This window comes from Phyllosticta citriasiana, assembly GCF_038021145.1.
Source record: "Phyllosticta citriasiana strain CBS 120426 chromosome Unknown IWZ02scaffold_1, whole genome shotgun sequence".
NCBI classification, from domain to species: Eukaryota; Fungi; Ascomycota; class Dothideomycetes; order Botryosphaeriales; family Phyllostictaceae; genus Phyllosticta; species Phyllosticta citriasiana.
Genome location: NW_027117278.1, coordinates 1,795,527 through 1,812,341, shown reverse-complemented (window position 1 = coordinate 1,812,341; position 16,815 = coordinate 1,795,527). Strand labels below are relative to the sequence as shown.

Genomic DNA, 16,815 nt, shown 5'->3' with positions numbered 1-16,815 from the left:
GACCAGTCTATGGAGCGATTCTGCCCGAAACCCTGGTTGAAGGAGTCTTTCATTTCATTTGATTTTGTTTGCTTCCTGTCCCTCTTGATAACACCCTGAAGCGCGAGGCTCTACGAGCTGAGACATCGAGTTACTTTGGTCCACATTGGGTGATCCTCCTTAGGTCTAGTTTCAATAGGACGACAGAATCTCAGGCGCAAATTAGCAGCTAAAGCCATTTACATTTCTTCATTTGCAGGAGATAAAGGATGGTCCCTCAAATGTAGCCTAAGGCAGACACATCTCAAGACGCCAGGGTCCGTGCATAATCAACGCCAAGACCTTCAGCAATGTCGCGACGTTCGACGTTGTGTTTGACCCGAAGTTCCCCCTTTGCATAACCTTTGCATATGCCTTGCTTATCGATAACGGTCCTCCGCGACTTTTTGCTCAGAGCTCTCCAGCAATATATCCTCAACCTCTACACACGTTTGTTCGAGAGACTGTTTTAAAGATTGTCGAAGCAAGTCGAGCGCCATGGCCGAATCCACCTCCCCAAACAGTCCATTCATTAGGCAGCTCGCTGCAAATGGTAATGCGCAAAATGCTCCAATTTCCCTGCCTTGGTGGATCGACTTCGAGTGCTAATGGCAGACTCGCAACAGACAAGCGCATTCGCGACAAGGCGCTCGAAAGCCTCAAGCTTTTCCTCCAGAGTCGGACAGACGGACTTGACGAGATTGAGCTCCTCAAGCTATGGAAAGGCCTCTTCTTCTGTACGCAACAACCACCTCGGCGCTCCACACGAACGCTCCCTCGACGCAGCAACGACGGATCCCGCTAACCACCACACGCTCCGCACGCAGGCATGTGGCAATCCGACAAGATGCTGACGCAGCAAAACCTGGCGCGCGAGCTGGCCGGCATCGTCGACACGCTGCCGCAGGCGCTGGTGCTGCCCTTCCTGGCCGCCTTCTGGCAGACCATGGCGCGCGAGTGGAACGGCATCGACGCGCTGCGCATGGACAAGTTTCTGTACCTCGTCCGCTGCTACCTGGCCGCCGGTTGGCGCCACTTTGCCGCGCGCCGCTGGCGCGACTCGACCCGCCTGTACGAATACCTCGACGTTTTGCGCGCGACGCCGCTGAACCCGACCGACGCTCGCATTCCCAACGGTCTGAGGTACCACGTCGTTGACATTTATGTCGACGAGTTGGACAAGGTGGATGAGAAGCGTGAGGGCAATATGCCGTTGGACGAGGTGCTGGCGCCGCTGCGCGAGCTGGGCGAGAAGAGCGTCACCAAGGCTGTGCGGCAAAGAGTCAAGGAGACGTTGGATGACGAGGCAAAGAAGTTGAGGAATTGGAACAAGACGGGGGAAGAGAAGGAGGGAGAGGACGAGAATGGCGAGCAGGACCAGGATGAGGAATGGGGCGGCATTGACGACTGATATCCAAAACTCGTTTCTATTCTCTTGGGGATCACAGCGCGGCGTTTTGGGTCAAAAATGGGTTCATTTGAATTGATTGATACTTTTTGCCATGGTCATATAGAAAAGGCTTCATGTGGAAGCCAAGCTATCATGGCCACGGGGGATCCTCCGGCCTCCTGAAGCAAGCGACGTACTTCTTGCCGCCATTTCTTGTGACCTTCTTACCCTCTTCCGTCTCCGTCTTCATGACCTCAACGCAAACATCGCTCTCCAGCTCCGCCTCCGAAATCCTCTCGAAGCTGGGGTGCTTTTCAAAGTGGTCGACCATCCACAGGTGCAGGTCCTCGACGTCGGTGATGGTGTAGACGATGCCGCCAGGGCGCAGCACGTAGGCGTACTCGGAGTTGAGCGTGTAGCTGACGATGCGGGCCTTGTGCTTGCGCGCCTTGAAGTGCGGGTCCGGGAAGCAAAGGAAGATCTTGGACAGCTGGCCCTTGCGGAAGAAGTTGGGCAGGAACTTCATCGTGTTGGCCCGCAGGCACGCCACGTTCTGATACTGGCCCGTCGACGCATTTTGGATACGCAGCGCCTTGGCCTTTTCTTGCACAAACTCCGTGACTGACGTCCGGATTTCGAGGCCTGCATGAGCGGTTAGATAATCTGGATGGGAAGAATTGGGCTGTGCAGAGCAAAGCTCATCAAAATAGCCACGGAGCAATCGATTAAGAGCAACAGTCAAGAAGCAAGAATAGGAAAAGCAATTCCACCAACCTAGCAATAAAGAGTCGGGCAACTTGGGCGCCAGGGCGAACAGCAGTCCACCAAAACCGCAGCCTATGTCAGCAATCTCGACGTCTTTCGAAATGCGCCTTTGGCTCAGGGTCTTCTCAGCCACGCGATGTTCTGAGTTCTCTGCTTGCTCCCCCTCTTGCTGCTGCTCCCCCGCAGCATCATCGGTCATTTCGACATCCCCTGCTCTTGCTCCTTGCGCGTCCTCCGATTCCGGCTGCTGCTGCTGCTGCTGCTGGGATTGCTCCTGGGGCTGTTTCTCCACCGCATAAGCTGGGTAAAGGCTGGTCCAGTCCATATGCTCTGGCGCGACGGGGCTGTAGGACGCATCATCAGTCAGTCAAATCAGTCAACAAAAGCCCCAGATTTTCCTTCCTCCCAGTCCCCCCAAAACCGATCCACCGAACAACAGACGCGCTTCTCCCACGCTCTGCAACTCTTTTCTCTTTAGGAAGGTGAGATCGTACTAAGTCAGCATGTGGTCCGAGAAGGGATTTGCGTGGGCACGCTGCCGGTAGAACTTTTTCTTGGGCAGCTCTGCGATTTGCGCCTCGCCGCCCTTGTGCGCCAGATCATCGCGGTAGGCATCTCGTTTTTGCTTTTTACTTGCGTGGCCCGCCATGGTGTAGTGTTGGTGGAGGAGTTGAAAGATCTATTGACCTGGACTCAAAAGTGCAGCCAAACTGCGCTAGCGCCATCAAGGGTCGGGAGAATTTAGTCGTTGCCGCTCGCTACCACTCTCCACAACGCCACCATCGGCGTCCGCAAGCCCACCAACGCCTTGCGGCACGGCAGCTTGGTCTCTGTTGAGCGCGTGCCAAGTTAGATCATGCAATTCTGTTCCAAAAGCAATAGGAAGAAGACTGAATTCATTCCGCCTCAAAACGCACTTTTCGCCTGTTTGTGCACCGTGGTGTCGTGTCCCGAAAGCTGTAGTGTACACACTACATCAAGAAAGTCGAATAGAGGGGCTCCAAATACCCGCAGAGTCCCAAACCCCCAAGTGCCATCCTGGGAAACCAGAGCCCGCCATGATATTAACGCAATCATCCCGTTCACAAAACTCTTGGAGACACAAAATTCACGCCGGCGACCCCATAAAACTCGCAGCTTAACGCTGCGGGGATCTCAGAAGATGCAACTGCTAGTCGTCACTCGTATCTCATCGAAACTCAATCGCGCCCGAGCACCCGTGGTCGTCGACGTGCTCCAAGTCCAACTGCTGGTACCTGTCGAAGAAGAGTGGGTTAGTGTGCGACGACTGCCGTGATTATGAGCCATACTCACTTTTCGCTCTTAGCATGAAAGTAGATGCCGCTGATCTTGCCTGTAACCTGACTGAAACATATGTAGTAGAACCCCTCAAAACTAGCGCCGGATATAGTCCGGACGGTGTGGTCGGGCACGAGGAAATGCTCCTTCCATCTCATAAAGAGGTACTCTCGTTGAGCAAAGTTCTTGTACGTAAAGTCGGCACGTTTGGCCTGCTTGGCCAAGGGGCGCCAGGCAGGGAACCGGCCCCAGTGTTGCATGTCAACCTTTTCGTTGGACCCCCACTCCGGCCGATTGGTTTGGAAAGTGTACTTTGTGCCGATAATTTCGCCTTCGAAATAGGTCGTGAGGGTAGGATGGTCATCGGTCAATCCTGCTGGCCCGTCAACAGTTTGTACTACATGACATGGCGTGATGGAGGTTTGCGCGTGAAACCCACCTTGTATCCGGAGATAGCCACACAAACAATGTTGTTCCATGTCGACATATTTGATCTCGACTTGGACTTCGTACACTTGGCGGTCGGATTGTTGGGTACCCTTGAACTTGCTACCAGGTTTGAGGAAAGAAGACGTCGAGTTGGGTAGAAACTGCGGTTGTTTGTGTCAGAACAGAAGGGGTGTGGTCAGGACCGAATTGGCAACTTACTCTGTGTTCAGGCCACGCAGAGCTTAAAAGCTTGGGGGACCAGGAGGCAGCTGGCGGAAGCGGAGGGCTTTGATGCAAGGCGCGGTCGGTGTAGGAAGCGTCGCCGGTGGCGCTGAGAGGGCTGGGAGTGTCCCTCAGCGGACCATCGTCATCAGTGTCCATTTGCTTGGTCTGCATGTCACTCCGGGGCAAGCCATCCGGTCTGACGTTGTCGTGGTCGGCAGGCGGCGTTGCGAGCTGCGATGGTTCAGGATGGGGCGAAGAGAGGTGGTCGTGGTCTGCGGGCTGGCTATGGATTGCACTATCCTCGGGGCGCGCGTGAGGGCGCGTGTTCTCCGGGGGACATGTCGTGCGAGCAGAGGTCGAGTCTGGTGGAGGCGAAAGCATCAGGGTGTCTTGACTCGGTTGCGGCATGGTACTGGAGGTCGCTCGGTGCAGGTATCAGGGAGATAGGCGAGAATCAACATCAGAAGAGCGCGTCAAGCGGCCCCAACGGAATTGAGCAGGGGCGCAAAGTCAGAAGAAGGCAAGCAAAGAGGAGAGCGGCTACAGCAGGGAGCTGCGCGAGAGGGCGGTTTTCATGGCGGGCTTTTGAGTAGGGTTGTAGGAGAGAGATGGAGACAGCGAGCGAGCGAGCGCAAAGCAGCGGCGGGAGGCTCGTGGTCCCCGGCTCGGGGCTTAACCTTTTGGGCCTAGGAATTGCTTGTCGGCGGCGCCCTGCGGGGAAGCCATGAGCGACAATCACGTGGCGCTGCAAACTTCAACGGCGCTGCGCCTTTCTTGAGCTGCTGTAAGGTAGGAGTAGGGTCGTTGAGCGAGGGACCTGTTGTGTCGTATTGCATCATCGCTTCACTGCCAACTTCGGTGTGTGCTTCTCCAGCAGTGGGTGGGGCCCCATTGATAACTCGCACGCTTCATCATCATTTATTCTTGGCGTCGAATTCCTGTGTGCTGTACAGTTGTTTCCTCTTGTCCGGAAGAGGCGCAATGTTGGCGCTGGCGCTCCGACAGCCCACTTCTCAATGGCTGTTTTCCGACCGTGCTGGATGCACTCATGATCAAGTGACGTCGCATGGCATTCAGTTGACCCAGCCCTCCCTCCGTTCAAAAGTGCCCGATGCTGGTCGACAGACAGACAGACAGACAGACAGACAGACAGACAGACAGACAGACAGATAGACCGGCGAATCTTCCTCAAAGTCTATTCCACCCTTAGCGGCCTCAAATGGGCTTGATCTGTTGTGGGCGCAACGCGTGAGACTACGTTTCTCCAGTGACGGCGCGGCATCAGACTAACCTTGAAGTGGAGCGATATGAGCGAAAAGACAAGCGCCTTCAAGTCCTGCACGAGATAATAAAAGACGCGAAGGCCTTCAGGATCCGCCGATTCGGTGACATCGACCAGAGATCCTATCTTGGCCGTCTGCGCTCGGCGTCAGTGCAAGCACGGATTGGAGTTCCAGAGAGGAGGGTACCTCGAACGAGATGTGCTCATTTCCCAGCTTGATCTCCAGCTCTTGACGACCGTCCTTGTTCTTCTGGGGCCATTTGGCGTCGTCTTCCCTTTGCGAGAGTCAGCCGCGGTTCAGTCGATGCTCGGAATTGGCACACAGCTTACTTCATGATCTCGCTCTCCTTGATGATGCGCTTGATCTCAGCAATCAAAGTAGAGCTGACGCACACTGCACAGCCATCAGCCTCTCGCGCATGGCATGTGATTTGATCAATACTCACTCTCTTTGCGGATCAAAGAGTCATTGCGATAGTTGGAGTTATTTGCGTAGCGAGCAGTCGCACTACGGCCATCGCCGACGGTGCGAAAGTCAAACTCTTGAAGCCGGTCAGTATCAAAGTCGCGGTTGACAGGCGAAAGGCGCATAGGTACCCAAGAATTCGTGACCGAATCGGCCAGAGTGCCCGGAGCTGTTGAAAAAAATTAGCTCCAGATCCAAGCAACGGTAGACAGGGTCTCACTAGTAGCGCAGATAGAATTGCTCTCCGTCGGGCGCCATGGCTCGAGCAAACGAACCAATGTTGATTGAAGATGGATGTTGTCGCCGCGGGAGACGTGATGCGCGGCGGGAGCAAGGATACGCGGCTAGGCGGTGAGTGTAGCCGACCTATGGGTCAAATTGAACACCTGGAGATCCCAAAGGTCATCAACGAGCCAAGGGGCCCAACTGCTCACATCAAGCGCCAAACGCCACAACTCCTTCTCCTCCACCTGCGTCGGACGCTGTTGTCGCTCCACCTCTTCAACCGTTCGCCCGCAGCTCCCTCCGTCTCTCGCCCCCCGTCCCAATTATTGTCCCCCCGCACTGGGCAGCGCATCACCGTCGACGGCCGCAGCGGGAGACCGGAGCAGGTGGCCGCCTTAGCTTCCCCCGACACGAATCTTCTTCTCAAGTCGCTGCCACACTCTCACCATGGCGACCTTTCTGGATCATGCCTACAGCCTGGTGCACCAGGACAATGCCGCCGATCAGCCCACGTTGCAGGAGCTCAAGACACAGCTGGAGAAGGGGACCGATGACACCAAGATTGACACGATGAAGAGGATCCTGACAATCATGTTGAACGGAGACCCAATGCCTGGCCTGCTCATGCACATTATCCGCTTCGTCATGCCCTCCAAGAGCAAGCCTCTGAAGAAGCTGCTCTACCTCTACTACGAAATATGCCCGAAGCATGACGCCAATGGCAAGCTCAAGCAAGAGTGGATCTTGGTTTGGTAAGTTACCCGCTTGAGCAAGCTAGAGGCTTAGATGATTGATGTCCTCAAGCAACGGCATGCGCTTTGATTTGCAACACCCCAACGAGTACATTCGCGGCAACACTCTGCGCTTCGTATGCAAACTTCGGGACGCTGAGCTTGTCGAGCCCCTTCTCCAACCTGCAAGGCAATGTCTCGAGCACCGCCATGCCTACGTCCGCAAGAATGCCGTGTTTGCAATCGCGTCGATATATCAGCATTTGGAGTCGCTCATTCCCGATGCGCCGGAGCTGCTCCTGAACTTTTTGGGGGAGGAGAGCGATCATACTTGCAAGAGGAACGCCTTTGCGGCCTTGGCCTCGATAAGTCATGAGAAGGCTTTGGAATATCTCGGCGGCGTTTTTGATGGAATCCCCAACGCCGATGAGCTGTTGCAGCTGGCGGAGCTCGAGTTCATTCGCAAGGACTCAGTTACCAACCCGCAAAACAAGGTTCAACAATGTCCATGACCACAAGAGAGTGTTGGCACTGACTTCACGCAGGCTAGATATTTGCGCCTCATCTTCGACCTCCTCGAATCCAACACTTCGACCGTCGTCTATGAAGCCGCCTCGTCCCTCACTGCTCTCACGAGTAACCCAGTCGCCGTTAAAGCTGCCGCTTCTAAATTCATCGAACTCAGCATCAAGGAGCCAGACAACAATGTCAAGCTGATCGTACTTGAGAAGGTTGACCAGTTGAGGCAAAAGAATGAGGGAATACTTGATGACTTGACGCTGGAAATTTTGCGTGTGCTCTCAAGCCCCGACATTGATGTGCGGAAGAAGGCTCTGGAGCTCGCCATGGAGATGGTGTCCAGCAAGAACGTCGAGGAGGTAGTCATGCTGCTCAAGAAAGAGCTCTCCAAGACCGTGGATGAACAGTACGAGAAGGTAACAAGCGTGTTCGTTCCAACCCTGGGATTAATGCTGACCAGTCGCAGAACTCGGAGTACCGTTCTCTGCTCATCCATTCCATTCACCAATGCGCTATCAAATTCTCCCAGGTTGCGGCCAGCGTCGTTGGCTCTCTTATGGACTTCATTGCCGATTTCAACAACGCGTCTGCTGTCGACGTCATCTCGTTTGTCAAGGAAGTTGTGGAAAAGTTCCCAGACCTCAGGCCAGCCATTGTCGAACGTCTGGTCTCCACTTTGAACGAGGTTAGGGCCGGTAAGGTGTACCGTGGTGTGCTGTGGATTGTTGGAGAGTACTCGCTGGAGGCCAAGGACATTCGCGATGCTTGGAAGCGCATCCGTGCAAGTCTTGGAGAAATCCCCATCCTTGCTTCTGAACAACGCCTCATGGATCAGGTTCGCGATGGGCAAGAAGACTCCAAGGATCAACTCAATGGCCACGCAAATCCTTCGCAGCCGTCCGGGTCCCGCAAAGTGCTTCCAGACGGCACCTACGCTACTGAAAATGCCTTGACCAGCCAGGCTGCGCAAACCGCCAGACTGGAAGCCGTCAAGGCGGCTCAAAAACCTCCGCTCCGCCAACTCATCCTCGATGGCGACTTCTTCCTCGCAACAGTGCTGTCGTCGACCCTGACCAAGCTTCTTATGCGCTACTCTCACATCACCGATGACGTGACTCGAGTCAATGCTCTCAAGGCAGAGGCCATGCTCATCATGATATCCATTATTCGCGTTGGACAGTCGCACTTTGTCAAGAACCAAATTGATGAAGATTCTGTCGACAGAATCATGACCTGTGTCCGGGCACTGGCCGAGTTCCAGCAGAAAAAGGAGCTTGAAGCTATTTTCCTCGAGGACACCCGGAAAGCCTTCCGCACCATGGTCCAGTTTGAAGAGAAGAAGCGCGCAGCTAAGGAGGCCATCGAGAGGGCAAAGACGGCCATCCAGGTTGACGACGTGATTCCCATCAGACAGCTCGCCAAGAAGAACACGATTGATGGCGCCGACGAAATTGAGCTCGACCTGGAGAAAGCCACTGGTGGTGACACGGCTACCGAGGACCTGTCGTCGAAGCTCAGCAGAGTTGTGCAGCTCACTGGTTTCTCGGACCAGGTTTACGCTGAGGCGTATGTCAAGGTTCACCAGTTTGACATTATGTTGGACGTGCTACTTGTCAACCAGACTACAGACACGCTTCAGAATCTTTCGGTGGAGTTTGCCACTCTCGGAGATCTGAAGGTGGTTGAGAGGCCAACGACGCAAAACCTTGGACCCCACGACTTCCTGAACGTGCAGGCCACGATCAAGGTGTCTTCGACGGACACGGGCGTCATCTTTGGCAATGTCGTTTATGACGGCCCCAGCTCGACGGATACCAACGTTGTGATTCTCAACGATGTCCATCTGGACTTTATGGATTACATCCAACCAGCTCACTGCTCGGAAACGCAATTCAGGACAATGTGGACCGAATTCGAGTGGGAGAACAAGGTCAATATCAACTCAAAGGCCAAGTCTCTGCGCGAGTTCCTCAAGCAGCTGATGGCGGCGACCAACATGAGCTGCCTGACGCCAGAAGCTTCGATGAAGGGCGACTGTCAGTTCCTGAGTGCCAACTTGTACGCACGTAGCATATTTGGTAAGTTGCCCGCTTCCATGACATGACTGGGGGGGCTGAGGCTGACGTCATTGCAGGGGAGGATGCTCTGGCCAACTTGAGCATCGAGAAGGAGGGCGAGGATGGGCCGATCACGGGTTTCGTGCGCATCCGCAGCAGGTCACAAGGGTTGGCTCTCGCGCTTGGTCATCTCAAGGGCATCAACAAGGCAGGCGATTCATGAGAGGCGGTCGACGGTCTGTATTGATTTGGTAACGCGGGAATTTTAACGACATGTCTAGTTGGATGTCATGAAGGAGAGCGCAGGTGTTGGCGGAGGAAATTTCTCGGGCAGAGCCAGGTAGACGCGTGGTTTGCTTGCATTGGGGCGAGGGACGTAGTAGCCATGGTGTGAAAATAAGCTTAGCAGGAGCTGCAGACGGCAAGCAGGACGGCAGTTTATTAAGTAGCAAGAAGTTAACGCCAATGCGGAACAAAGTGTTTTAAGGAGGAAGCTCGATGCGGAGAGGGACGGCAAGGGGCTGCATGTTGGATATCCCTCGTGGATTCTTCAGGGCGGGCCGGTCCCTACCTACCTTAGCTGCTCCCAGAAACCACATGTAGCCAGCCACCGAGGCTTGGTGCCAAAAGCGAGGCACATGGCAAAAAGCGCGGGGGAGATGAGCTATTGACTGAGAGCATTCATTCAGCACAGCACATGGACGAGGTGACAAGGGGCAGTCAACCTCCAGCCCGGTTGCTGCCATGGGCAAATGGGCACCACCGAACCGAAGAGTGAGGCGTGGCGTGTGACGACAGGAGGGAGCAGACGGACCGCTTCCCTTCACTTCCCTCCCTCCCCTTCGACCCGCCGCCGCACCCGCCATCGCAATCTTGTCACGACGCGTCGTCTCTTGCGCGCATTTAATGACCGACGACATCTTTTGGAGCCTCACGATGCCCGAGCCTGCTGCTCTCTCCCGCCCGCCATCATCATGACTTCGGACCAAAGCCAAAATCCTTTTCAGGACCCTCCCGGTCAGCCGTCGTCCCGCGACGACCCGTTCCGAGATCCTCAGCAACCTCAAGGCCTCTTTCTACTCGAGCCTCGCCCGCTGCCTGACGTCTTCTTCACTTCCGACATCCCCGCCATGCTCAAGGTCGGCATAGACATCACCCTGACCATTGAAGGCGACTCGCTGCTCATCCTCGGTACCGCTCGGCTCTTGACGTCTTCTAGCGACACATTTGGCTAATTGCGCCCCGCAGATGGAGCTTTGACCGACGATGATTCCGCCAAATGCTGTGGTCTTGTTCCGTGCAGTACGCGCATCGCCGCACTCTGTTGGACCCCAATGCGCTGACGAGTGCACTTTGTTCTAGATTTCAAGGCCACGCGAGCCATTCCACTCTACAATGTGCTTTGGGCCGAGCTCACTGGCTTCGAGATCACCGTCCACTATGCGCAAAACGAGTCCCCGGATGTGCTCCGGCCGGCCTTCATCAACTACGCTTTGAACAAGAGTAGTCACGACGATGCTCAGAGCTGGGTCCAACAGCTGCTTGACCGCGCATATGGCAAGGCGCAGAAGCAAAAGCGCATCAAGGTTCTGGTCAACCCGTTCGGCGGCCAAGGCAATGCGCAAAGGCTGTACATCAAGGAGATTGAGCCCATATTCGCCGCAGCTCGCTGTACGCTTGACGCCGAACAAACGAATTTCCAAGGGCAAGCAGTCGACCTTGCAGAGAAGCTCGAAATTGGCGATTGGGATGTTGTAGCTTGCTGCTCGGGGGACGGCATCCCTCACGAAGTCTTCAATGGTCTTGCGAAGAAGAAGAACGCCGCCAAAGCTCTACAGAAGCTCGCGGTCGTCCAACTGCCTTGCGGAAGTGGGAATGCCATGAGCTTGAACTTGAACGGAACCAATAGCTGCAGCGCTGCAGCTCTTGCAGTTGTCAAGGGTCTTCGAACTCCCCTGGATCTGGTCTCCATCACTCAGGGTGATCGGCGCTACCTATCTTTTCTCTCTCAGTCAGTCGGTATTGTTGCCGAGAGCGACTTGGCTACGGATAACATCCGTTGGATGGGCTCAGCGCGCTTCACCGTTGGCTTCTTGCTCCGCCTTATCAACAAGACAGTGTACCCATGCGACTTGGCTGTCGGAGTAGAAATCGAAGACAAGGCGTCCATCAAGCAGGCCTACGCCCACGAGGCGGCCAAGCCGCCAAACGATGGCACTGACGAACGCTCGCCAATCTGCAGCTCCGACCCAGACAATACTGGGCTCCCTCAACTTCGCTTTGGCACAATCAACGACGCCTTGCCCGGCGACTGGTGCCTCAAACCCTACGACAACATGGGAAACTTCTACGCCGGCAACATGGCGTACATGTCTGCCGACGCCAACTTCTTCCAGGCGGCGCTGCCGTCGGATGGCTGCCTCGACTTGGTCTGCATCGACGGCGATATCCCCCGCTCCAAGGCGTTCAACACGATGCTCGCAGTCGAGAGCCTGACCTTCTTCGACATGCCCCACGTCAGCTACCGCAAGATTTCGGGCTACCGTATCGTACCCCGCGACCAAAAGGACGGCTACATTAGCATCGACGGCGAGCGCGTCCCGTTTGAGCCGTTTCAGGCGGAGGTCCACCGCGGCTTGGGCACCGTGTTGAGCAAGACAGGCCACTTGTACGAGGCCAAAGGTCCGGCTTGATTGTTGGGAGACCCGTGCGTGGCGTGGAGGAACATGTCGTGGCATATATTTCTAGCTTGTGATTTGAAAAATGATCAAGGCACAATGAGTAGGTGTCCGATGAAATGACAACTCCTTGCGCTGCAGCGGGATCCAGGGAGCAAGCGTTCACCACCATGGGTGCGTACAGGGAGCTGTCATTTCTTTGGACATCTGCGGTGAATGCATTGTTGGTACTCTCTGCAAAGCGAAGCATCCTCTTCGTTGGTATGGGATGGGATTGTTTTCAAATTTTTTTATTTTTCTATTTTTTTTTTTTTTTTCCTTTGGCGCGTGGAGCTCAAAGACATTGCGTTTGCGGCATAACGTCCATGGGCAGACGTACGTAGGCGAAAGAGATACCCTTCCTAGCTACGTAATTCCCCCCTTGCTCTCCGTCAATAGAGACATTTAAAAGACAACTCGAAGTGGAGCAGAGAATGCTTTTCTACCTATTATCTAAGATCGCTTGGATCCTCCTATGGCCCTTTTGTACACTGTCTTTTGCCGGCGGTATGAAATCGCCCCCTTTCAGCCCGTTCAGCAAGGCTTTTTCTCGAGCCTTGTACGGATTCCGATGGCAACCGGCCGCACCGCACCGTGGGCGAGGCACCTTTGTTGAGACGCCGCTCGTCGGTGGGTCCTTTTCGTGTCGCATCTGACCCGGGCTAAAGTTGGCAGGAATTTTGCTCAGGGGATATCTAGCCCGCCTCTGGCTGTGCCCCGTCCGTTCCAATCAGAAACTACAGAGATCCTGGTCCTTTAGATGAACCGCACGTACCGCCATACATCGCCCCAAAGGTATCTGCTCGCCGCTGCGTTCAGAAAATTGGCTTGCTCTATCCACCAAGACATGCCGTCTCGCTCACCTCACGATCTCCTCTGCTTTGATGGCGTCTCCCCTGCCTGAGTCTCATCCAAGGACTGCGCTGGTGCCCTGACCCGAAACGGCCCACCCGGTTGCCATTTTGTCTTGCCGCTGAGCAGCTCCTCGGCCTGTTCTCGCAATGTCTTTGTATCTGCCGGCTTTGCATGAATGTCGTCCTCTTTTGACTCCTGATCTCCTCTGAACTCCTCGGCGGCGTGGTAGAGATCATGGGACCAGCTGTTGCAGAGATTAGCCAATGGCCATGAGAGCGATTGGTCCAGTGTTCTGAAGATTGGCGCAAATAAGAAATGGTAAGACATATGAGACGTACGGGCTCAGGTCCTCGGGCTTCTCAGGCCATATGAACGGCTTGTCCATCTCGACCGTCATCTTCTTGATGGAGCGCTCGCGGTACCAATGGCGCTGGCGAGGCAGCGTCGCGCCGGGCTTGTCCATCCGCAGCGGCTGCTGCTGGACAAACGACCGAATCGACCCCACCGTCTCGATGCCGTACACGTGCCATAGGTAATCGCGCATGTCCAGCTTGTTGAAGTGCAGCGGCACCAGGAACTTGGCGTAGTTGGGCGGCAGGAACGGCGTTCTGACCAGTGTCACGGTGAACATGGGCCTATCGAAGCGGCGCGCGCATATCCGCGCATATGATTAGCTGTCTGCCCAGATGCGCGAGATGGTCGGAGGGAATTGGTGTCGTACATGAAGACTTGCTTCTGGCCAACCTTGAAAGGCGCAAAAGGCTCGAGGAGCCTCGAAGCTATTCTTGTCGTAGTTGCGGTAGCCATTGCGCCGGGCGAGGAGTGTTCGGGGGTCTCGAAGGTTCAAAGCGGAGCTTGGAGGTGGAGAATGGGCGTGTGCTATGGGGAGTTTTTGGGATGCGGTGACTGGGGCGGTGAGGATGCGTTGGCAGAACCGGTCAATTGCTCAGATGCGAGCCGCCATGCGATAGGCACGGCCTCCCCAACTCACAACCACCCACGTCGATGCCCTGACGCCGTCTGATTCTTCAACCGAGCTGACGCGCCGCCTTGCTCGTTGGCTCTCCTGCTTTTGTCCGCACTGCCGACCGAAGCCTCACCATCATCAACATGGCAAGGCAAAATGCCGACGAACAAGCCCAGCATCTGACGCGTCGGTCATTGCTATCAAGCTGCAATTGATCGCATGGACAATCCGCCATGTTCCATAGACCACTAGATTACAGGTGCTGAGCTTGTCCTTGTGCATCAAATCAGTAGCAAGCAATCTCTCTCGTTTAACTTTCGAGCATCGCGAAAAAGTTGGGCTGTTAGCGAGCTGCTCTAGGGGATGTCTTAAAGATGTAGCCTCGGAAAGACGGAAGAGTTGCAATTCTGCGGCTTTGACGGTGGACTTTGGTGCTTGCAGGTGACTAAGCGTCATCAGCCAAGTCGTGTGGAAGAGAATGGAAAGATATGATGCATTCGAAGCCGGGAGCAGTTGCTGTCGACTGCCTTATTCCTATGTGTCCGCCAGCATTTTCCCATTTCGAACATGATGGCGAACCCTCGCACTTGCTGCCTTCTCTCACGACTTCAACTCCACCCTTCGCCCACCCCCTCTCTCTTAACTCTGCCGTTCGCCCAACATGAACAGGTATGCAAGTTCTCAGTCACCAATGCTCAGGAATTTGCTAACACATGTCCAGCTTTGAGAAGAACCATGAAGAAGGTAAGAACTCTACTCGCCCAGTCCAGATCGTGCCCAGCTTGTATCCCTGGTCCCCACAACCACCGGGAGCCGCGCCTGCTTTTAAAATGCTAACCAATATCAGAGTGGAGCGAGGACTGGACCGACAACTCTACGCGCCCAGCTCCCTCAACTCAACAGGGCGCAGGTCGTGGTCCCTGGGGCCGGGTTCGTGGCTCTCATTCCGCCACCGCTCCTCCACGTGAAGCTGGCCAAGGTTGTGATTCTCGCTCCGCCGCCGCTCCTCCGCGTGGAGCTGGCCAAGGTGTTGACTCTCGCTCCGCCGCCACTTCTCCGCGTGGAGCTGGCCGAGGTCGTGGCTCTCGCTCTGCCGCCGCTCCTCCGCGTGGAGTTGGCCGAGGTTTTGACTCTCGCTCCGCTGCCGCTCCTCCGCGTGGAGCCGGCCGAGGTCGTGGCTCTCGCTCCGCTGCTGCTCCTCCCCGTGGAGCTGGCCGCGTCGGCCGTCCTCAACACAGTCCGCCCAATCAAACTTGGGCTGATGGACCTGGAGGCTTCATCCCTAAAGTCGAGAAGCAACGTTCCAAGGAACAGAGAGACACGGAAAGCAGACAGCAATTCCTGACGCCTCGCCCGGATGTCCTCCCAGCTTCCCTGACTACCGATCGCGTGCCATGGACGTCGAAGATTCCGCCTCACCACATGCTTGGGACGAATTGCAAGGCCTTAGATCCTATCCGCATGCAACACAGCTGTTGGATTACATGCGAAAGAGTCGGCGACCACTTTGTGTTCAAGCTTGAAGGAGAGAGCGAGCAAGAAGTCCGCTCTGCTGCTCAAAGAGTCGGCCATATTCACGCCCAGGCAGAAGCAAAGCGGTTCCAAGCCGAAACTCTCCACATCATGGACGTTGCTGATGACTCGGCCCTGCCCCGTGTACGGCTTCAAGAATATTTCGACACCTCGGGCGAGTCTCTTGGCAAGCTTCCCAATTTCGTCATCCCCAGTAACCCTGTCACATTCTTCGAAAATACTGGATCGGATGCGATTCAAAGCTTTCTCGAACACATTGAACCGATGATCAGTGAATCTCGATCCTATCACAGCTACGTCCGCCTCGACATTCGTCTTGGCACATTTGTCATGACCACCTATCCCCGAGGCGCCAGCGAATTCGATTATGCCAATTTCCATGACATTATGGACGAGGATACAATGGAGGCCTTCGTGACAGATGAAATCGGTGACCCAAAGATAGAGTCAACTCTTCTCCAGCGCGTCTCTCAGGCGACCCATCTTCTTGTCGTGCAGAATCCCGAATCAAAGCGCATGATCTACGCCGCAACTCTCGAGTTCGACGATCCAGGTCGGCGTGGTCAATTGATGGTCGATATTGAGCTCTCTTACGAGGCAGGATCAACAGGAGTTTCCTCCAGTCGTTGGTACAGAACAGAGTCTTGCAGGGAAGATGTCCGAAGGCTTGTCGACGTCAACATGGTTAACTTGAGCCGAGGCTTTGCATGGCATCTGGAAATGACCGCTGCCAATCCTGTTGATAAATCCACCCTACCCAAGCAATACGACCACTTCATTAAGTCCTTGAGCATCAATCCTGAAAGCCAGTCCTTCCTCGTTGTCCCTCCACAAGACAGGAGAGGCGCCGCTATCCCTTTGCTCTCGGTGTCGCAGAAGCGGATATGGCGCTTTGAAACAGGATTCGGCTATTGGGCCGTGGACGTAGTTGAAGGATACGGAACATACCACGTGGGAGGAATGATGACGCGCGAGGACCCAAAGTGGTCTTTAAACGTGTTCAACACGAAGCACCAATCCGACTTCGAGTCGAACGCTCAAGTCAAGATCGGAGAAAGAGCAGCATGGGGCGAGTCGGAAGACCCAGTCGTTGGACTGTTTCCACCTGGATGGCAACCACAGAGCACGGGAGATCCTATGGGAAATTCTGTTCCTGACACCGACAGGTCTAAGGGTCTCTCGCAGTTGTTGAGGTTGCTCCATGGTCTTTATGATGCTATCGTCGACGAACGCGCTTCTTCTTGAGAAATTTCGAATACCACGCATTGCATTAGATAGTCTTTCTTTCCAGTAGAACAAATGAAACTCAGTCGTTGAATTAAAGTCTCAACGTGTGA

General features: G+C 55.0%; 8 protein-coding genes across 8 annotated transcripts; 4 read left to right on the top strand and 4 right to left on the bottom strand.

The window, feature by feature from the left end:
• The first annotated feature begins 397 nt into the window (after positions 1–397).
• On the top strand, positions 398–1,494 carry IWZ02DRAFT_19863 (uncharacterized protein). The gene is made up of 3 exons (XM_066762528.1): positions 398–571; positions 645–755; positions 846–1,494. Exons 1-3 carry the CDS (start codon positions 517–519, stop codon positions 1,427–1,429), a joined length of 750 nt encoding a protein of 249 aa, XP_066627230.1. The 5' UTR covers positions 398–516; the 3' UTR covers positions 1,430–1,494.
• A 65-nt stretch (positions 1,495–1,559) lies between these two features.
• On the bottom strand, positions 1,560–2,822 carry IWZ02DRAFT_369928 (putative methyltransferase-domain-containing protein; the record flags this gene model as incomplete). The annotated part of the gene is made up of 4 exons (XM_066764469.1): positions 1,560–2,050; positions 2,183–2,294; positions 2,379–2,517; positions 2,668–2,822. 4 exons carry the CDS (start codon positions 2,820–2,822, stop codon positions 1,560–1,562), a joined length of 897 nt encoding a protein of 298 aa, XP_066627229.1.
• A 270-nt stretch (positions 2,823–3,092) lies between these two features.
• IWZ02DRAFT_19811 (vacuolar import and degradation protein) lies at positions 3,093–4,998 on the bottom strand. Its single transcript, XM_066762522.1, has 4 exons — positions 4,121–4,998; positions 3,912–4,062; positions 3,488–3,845; positions 3,093–3,429 (listed from the first exon to the last, which is right to left on the bottom strand). Exons 1-4 carry the CDS (start codon positions 4,532–4,534, stop codon positions 3,363–3,365), a joined length of 990 nt encoding a protein of 329 aa, XP_066627228.1. The 5' UTR covers positions 4,535–4,998; the 3' UTR covers positions 3,093–3,362.
• A 343-nt stretch (positions 4,999–5,341) lies between these two features.
• IWZ02DRAFT_467118 (mago nashi domain-containing protein) lies at positions 5,342–6,132 on the bottom strand (the record flags this gene model as incomplete). The annotated part of the gene is made up of 7 exons (XM_066768539.1): positions 5,342–5,356; positions 5,418–5,543; positions 5,596–5,683; positions 5,739–5,802; positions 5,855–5,950; positions 6,006–6,043; positions 6,095–6,132. 7 exons carry the CDS (start codon positions 6,130–6,132, stop codon positions 5,342–5,344), a joined length of 465 nt encoding a protein of 154 aa, XP_066627227.1.
• Positions 6,133–6,280: 148 nt separating this feature from the next.
• On the top strand, positions 6,281–9,894 carry IWZ02DRAFT_19598 (adaptin N terminal region-domain-containing protein). Its single transcript, XM_066762503.1, has 5 exons — positions 6,281–6,851; positions 6,904–7,324; positions 7,376–7,765; positions 7,816–9,427; positions 9,484–9,894. The coding sequence occupies exons 1-5, from the start codon at positions 6,547–6,549 to the stop codon at positions 9,627–9,629; spliced, it is 2,874 nt and encodes a 957-aa protein (XP_066627226.1). The 5' UTR covers positions 6,281–6,546; the 3' UTR covers positions 9,630–9,894.
• A 332-nt stretch (positions 9,895–10,226) lies between these two features.
• IWZ02DRAFT_439721 (sphingoid long chain base kinase-like protein) lies at positions 10,227–12,557 on the top strand. Its single transcript, XM_066766794.1, has 3 exons — positions 10,227–10,597; positions 10,655–10,708; positions 10,769–12,557. The coding sequence occupies exons 1-3, from the start codon at positions 10,381–10,383 to the stop codon at positions 12,097–12,099; spliced, it is 1,602 nt and encodes a 533-aa protein (XP_066627225.1). The 5' UTR covers positions 10,227–10,380; the 3' UTR covers positions 12,100–12,557.
• On the bottom strand, positions 12,558–13,957 carry IWZ02DRAFT_439718 (mitochondrial 54S ribosomal protein uL23m). The gene is made up of 4 exons (XM_066766793.1): positions 13,700–13,957; positions 13,317–13,613; positions 12,987–13,222; positions 12,558–12,922 (listed from the first exon to the last, which is right to left on the bottom strand). The coding sequence occupies exons 1-3, from the start codon at positions 13,783–13,785 to the stop codon at positions 12,988–12,990; spliced, it is 618 nt and encodes a 205-aa protein (XP_066627224.1). The 5' UTR covers positions 13,786–13,957; the 3' UTR covers positions 12,558–12,922; position 12,987.
• A 649-nt stretch (positions 13,958–14,606) lies between these two features.
• On the top strand, positions 14,607–16,723 carry IWZ02DRAFT_429281 (uncharacterized protein; the record flags this gene model as incomplete). Its single annotated transcript, XM_066765979.1, has 3 exons — positions 14,607–14,614; positions 14,667–14,689; positions 14,793–16,723. 3 exons carry the CDS (start codon positions 14,607–14,609, stop codon positions 16,721–16,723), a joined length of 1,962 nt encoding a protein of 653 aa, XP_066627223.1.
• Positions 16,724–16,815: the final 92 nt, after the last annotated feature.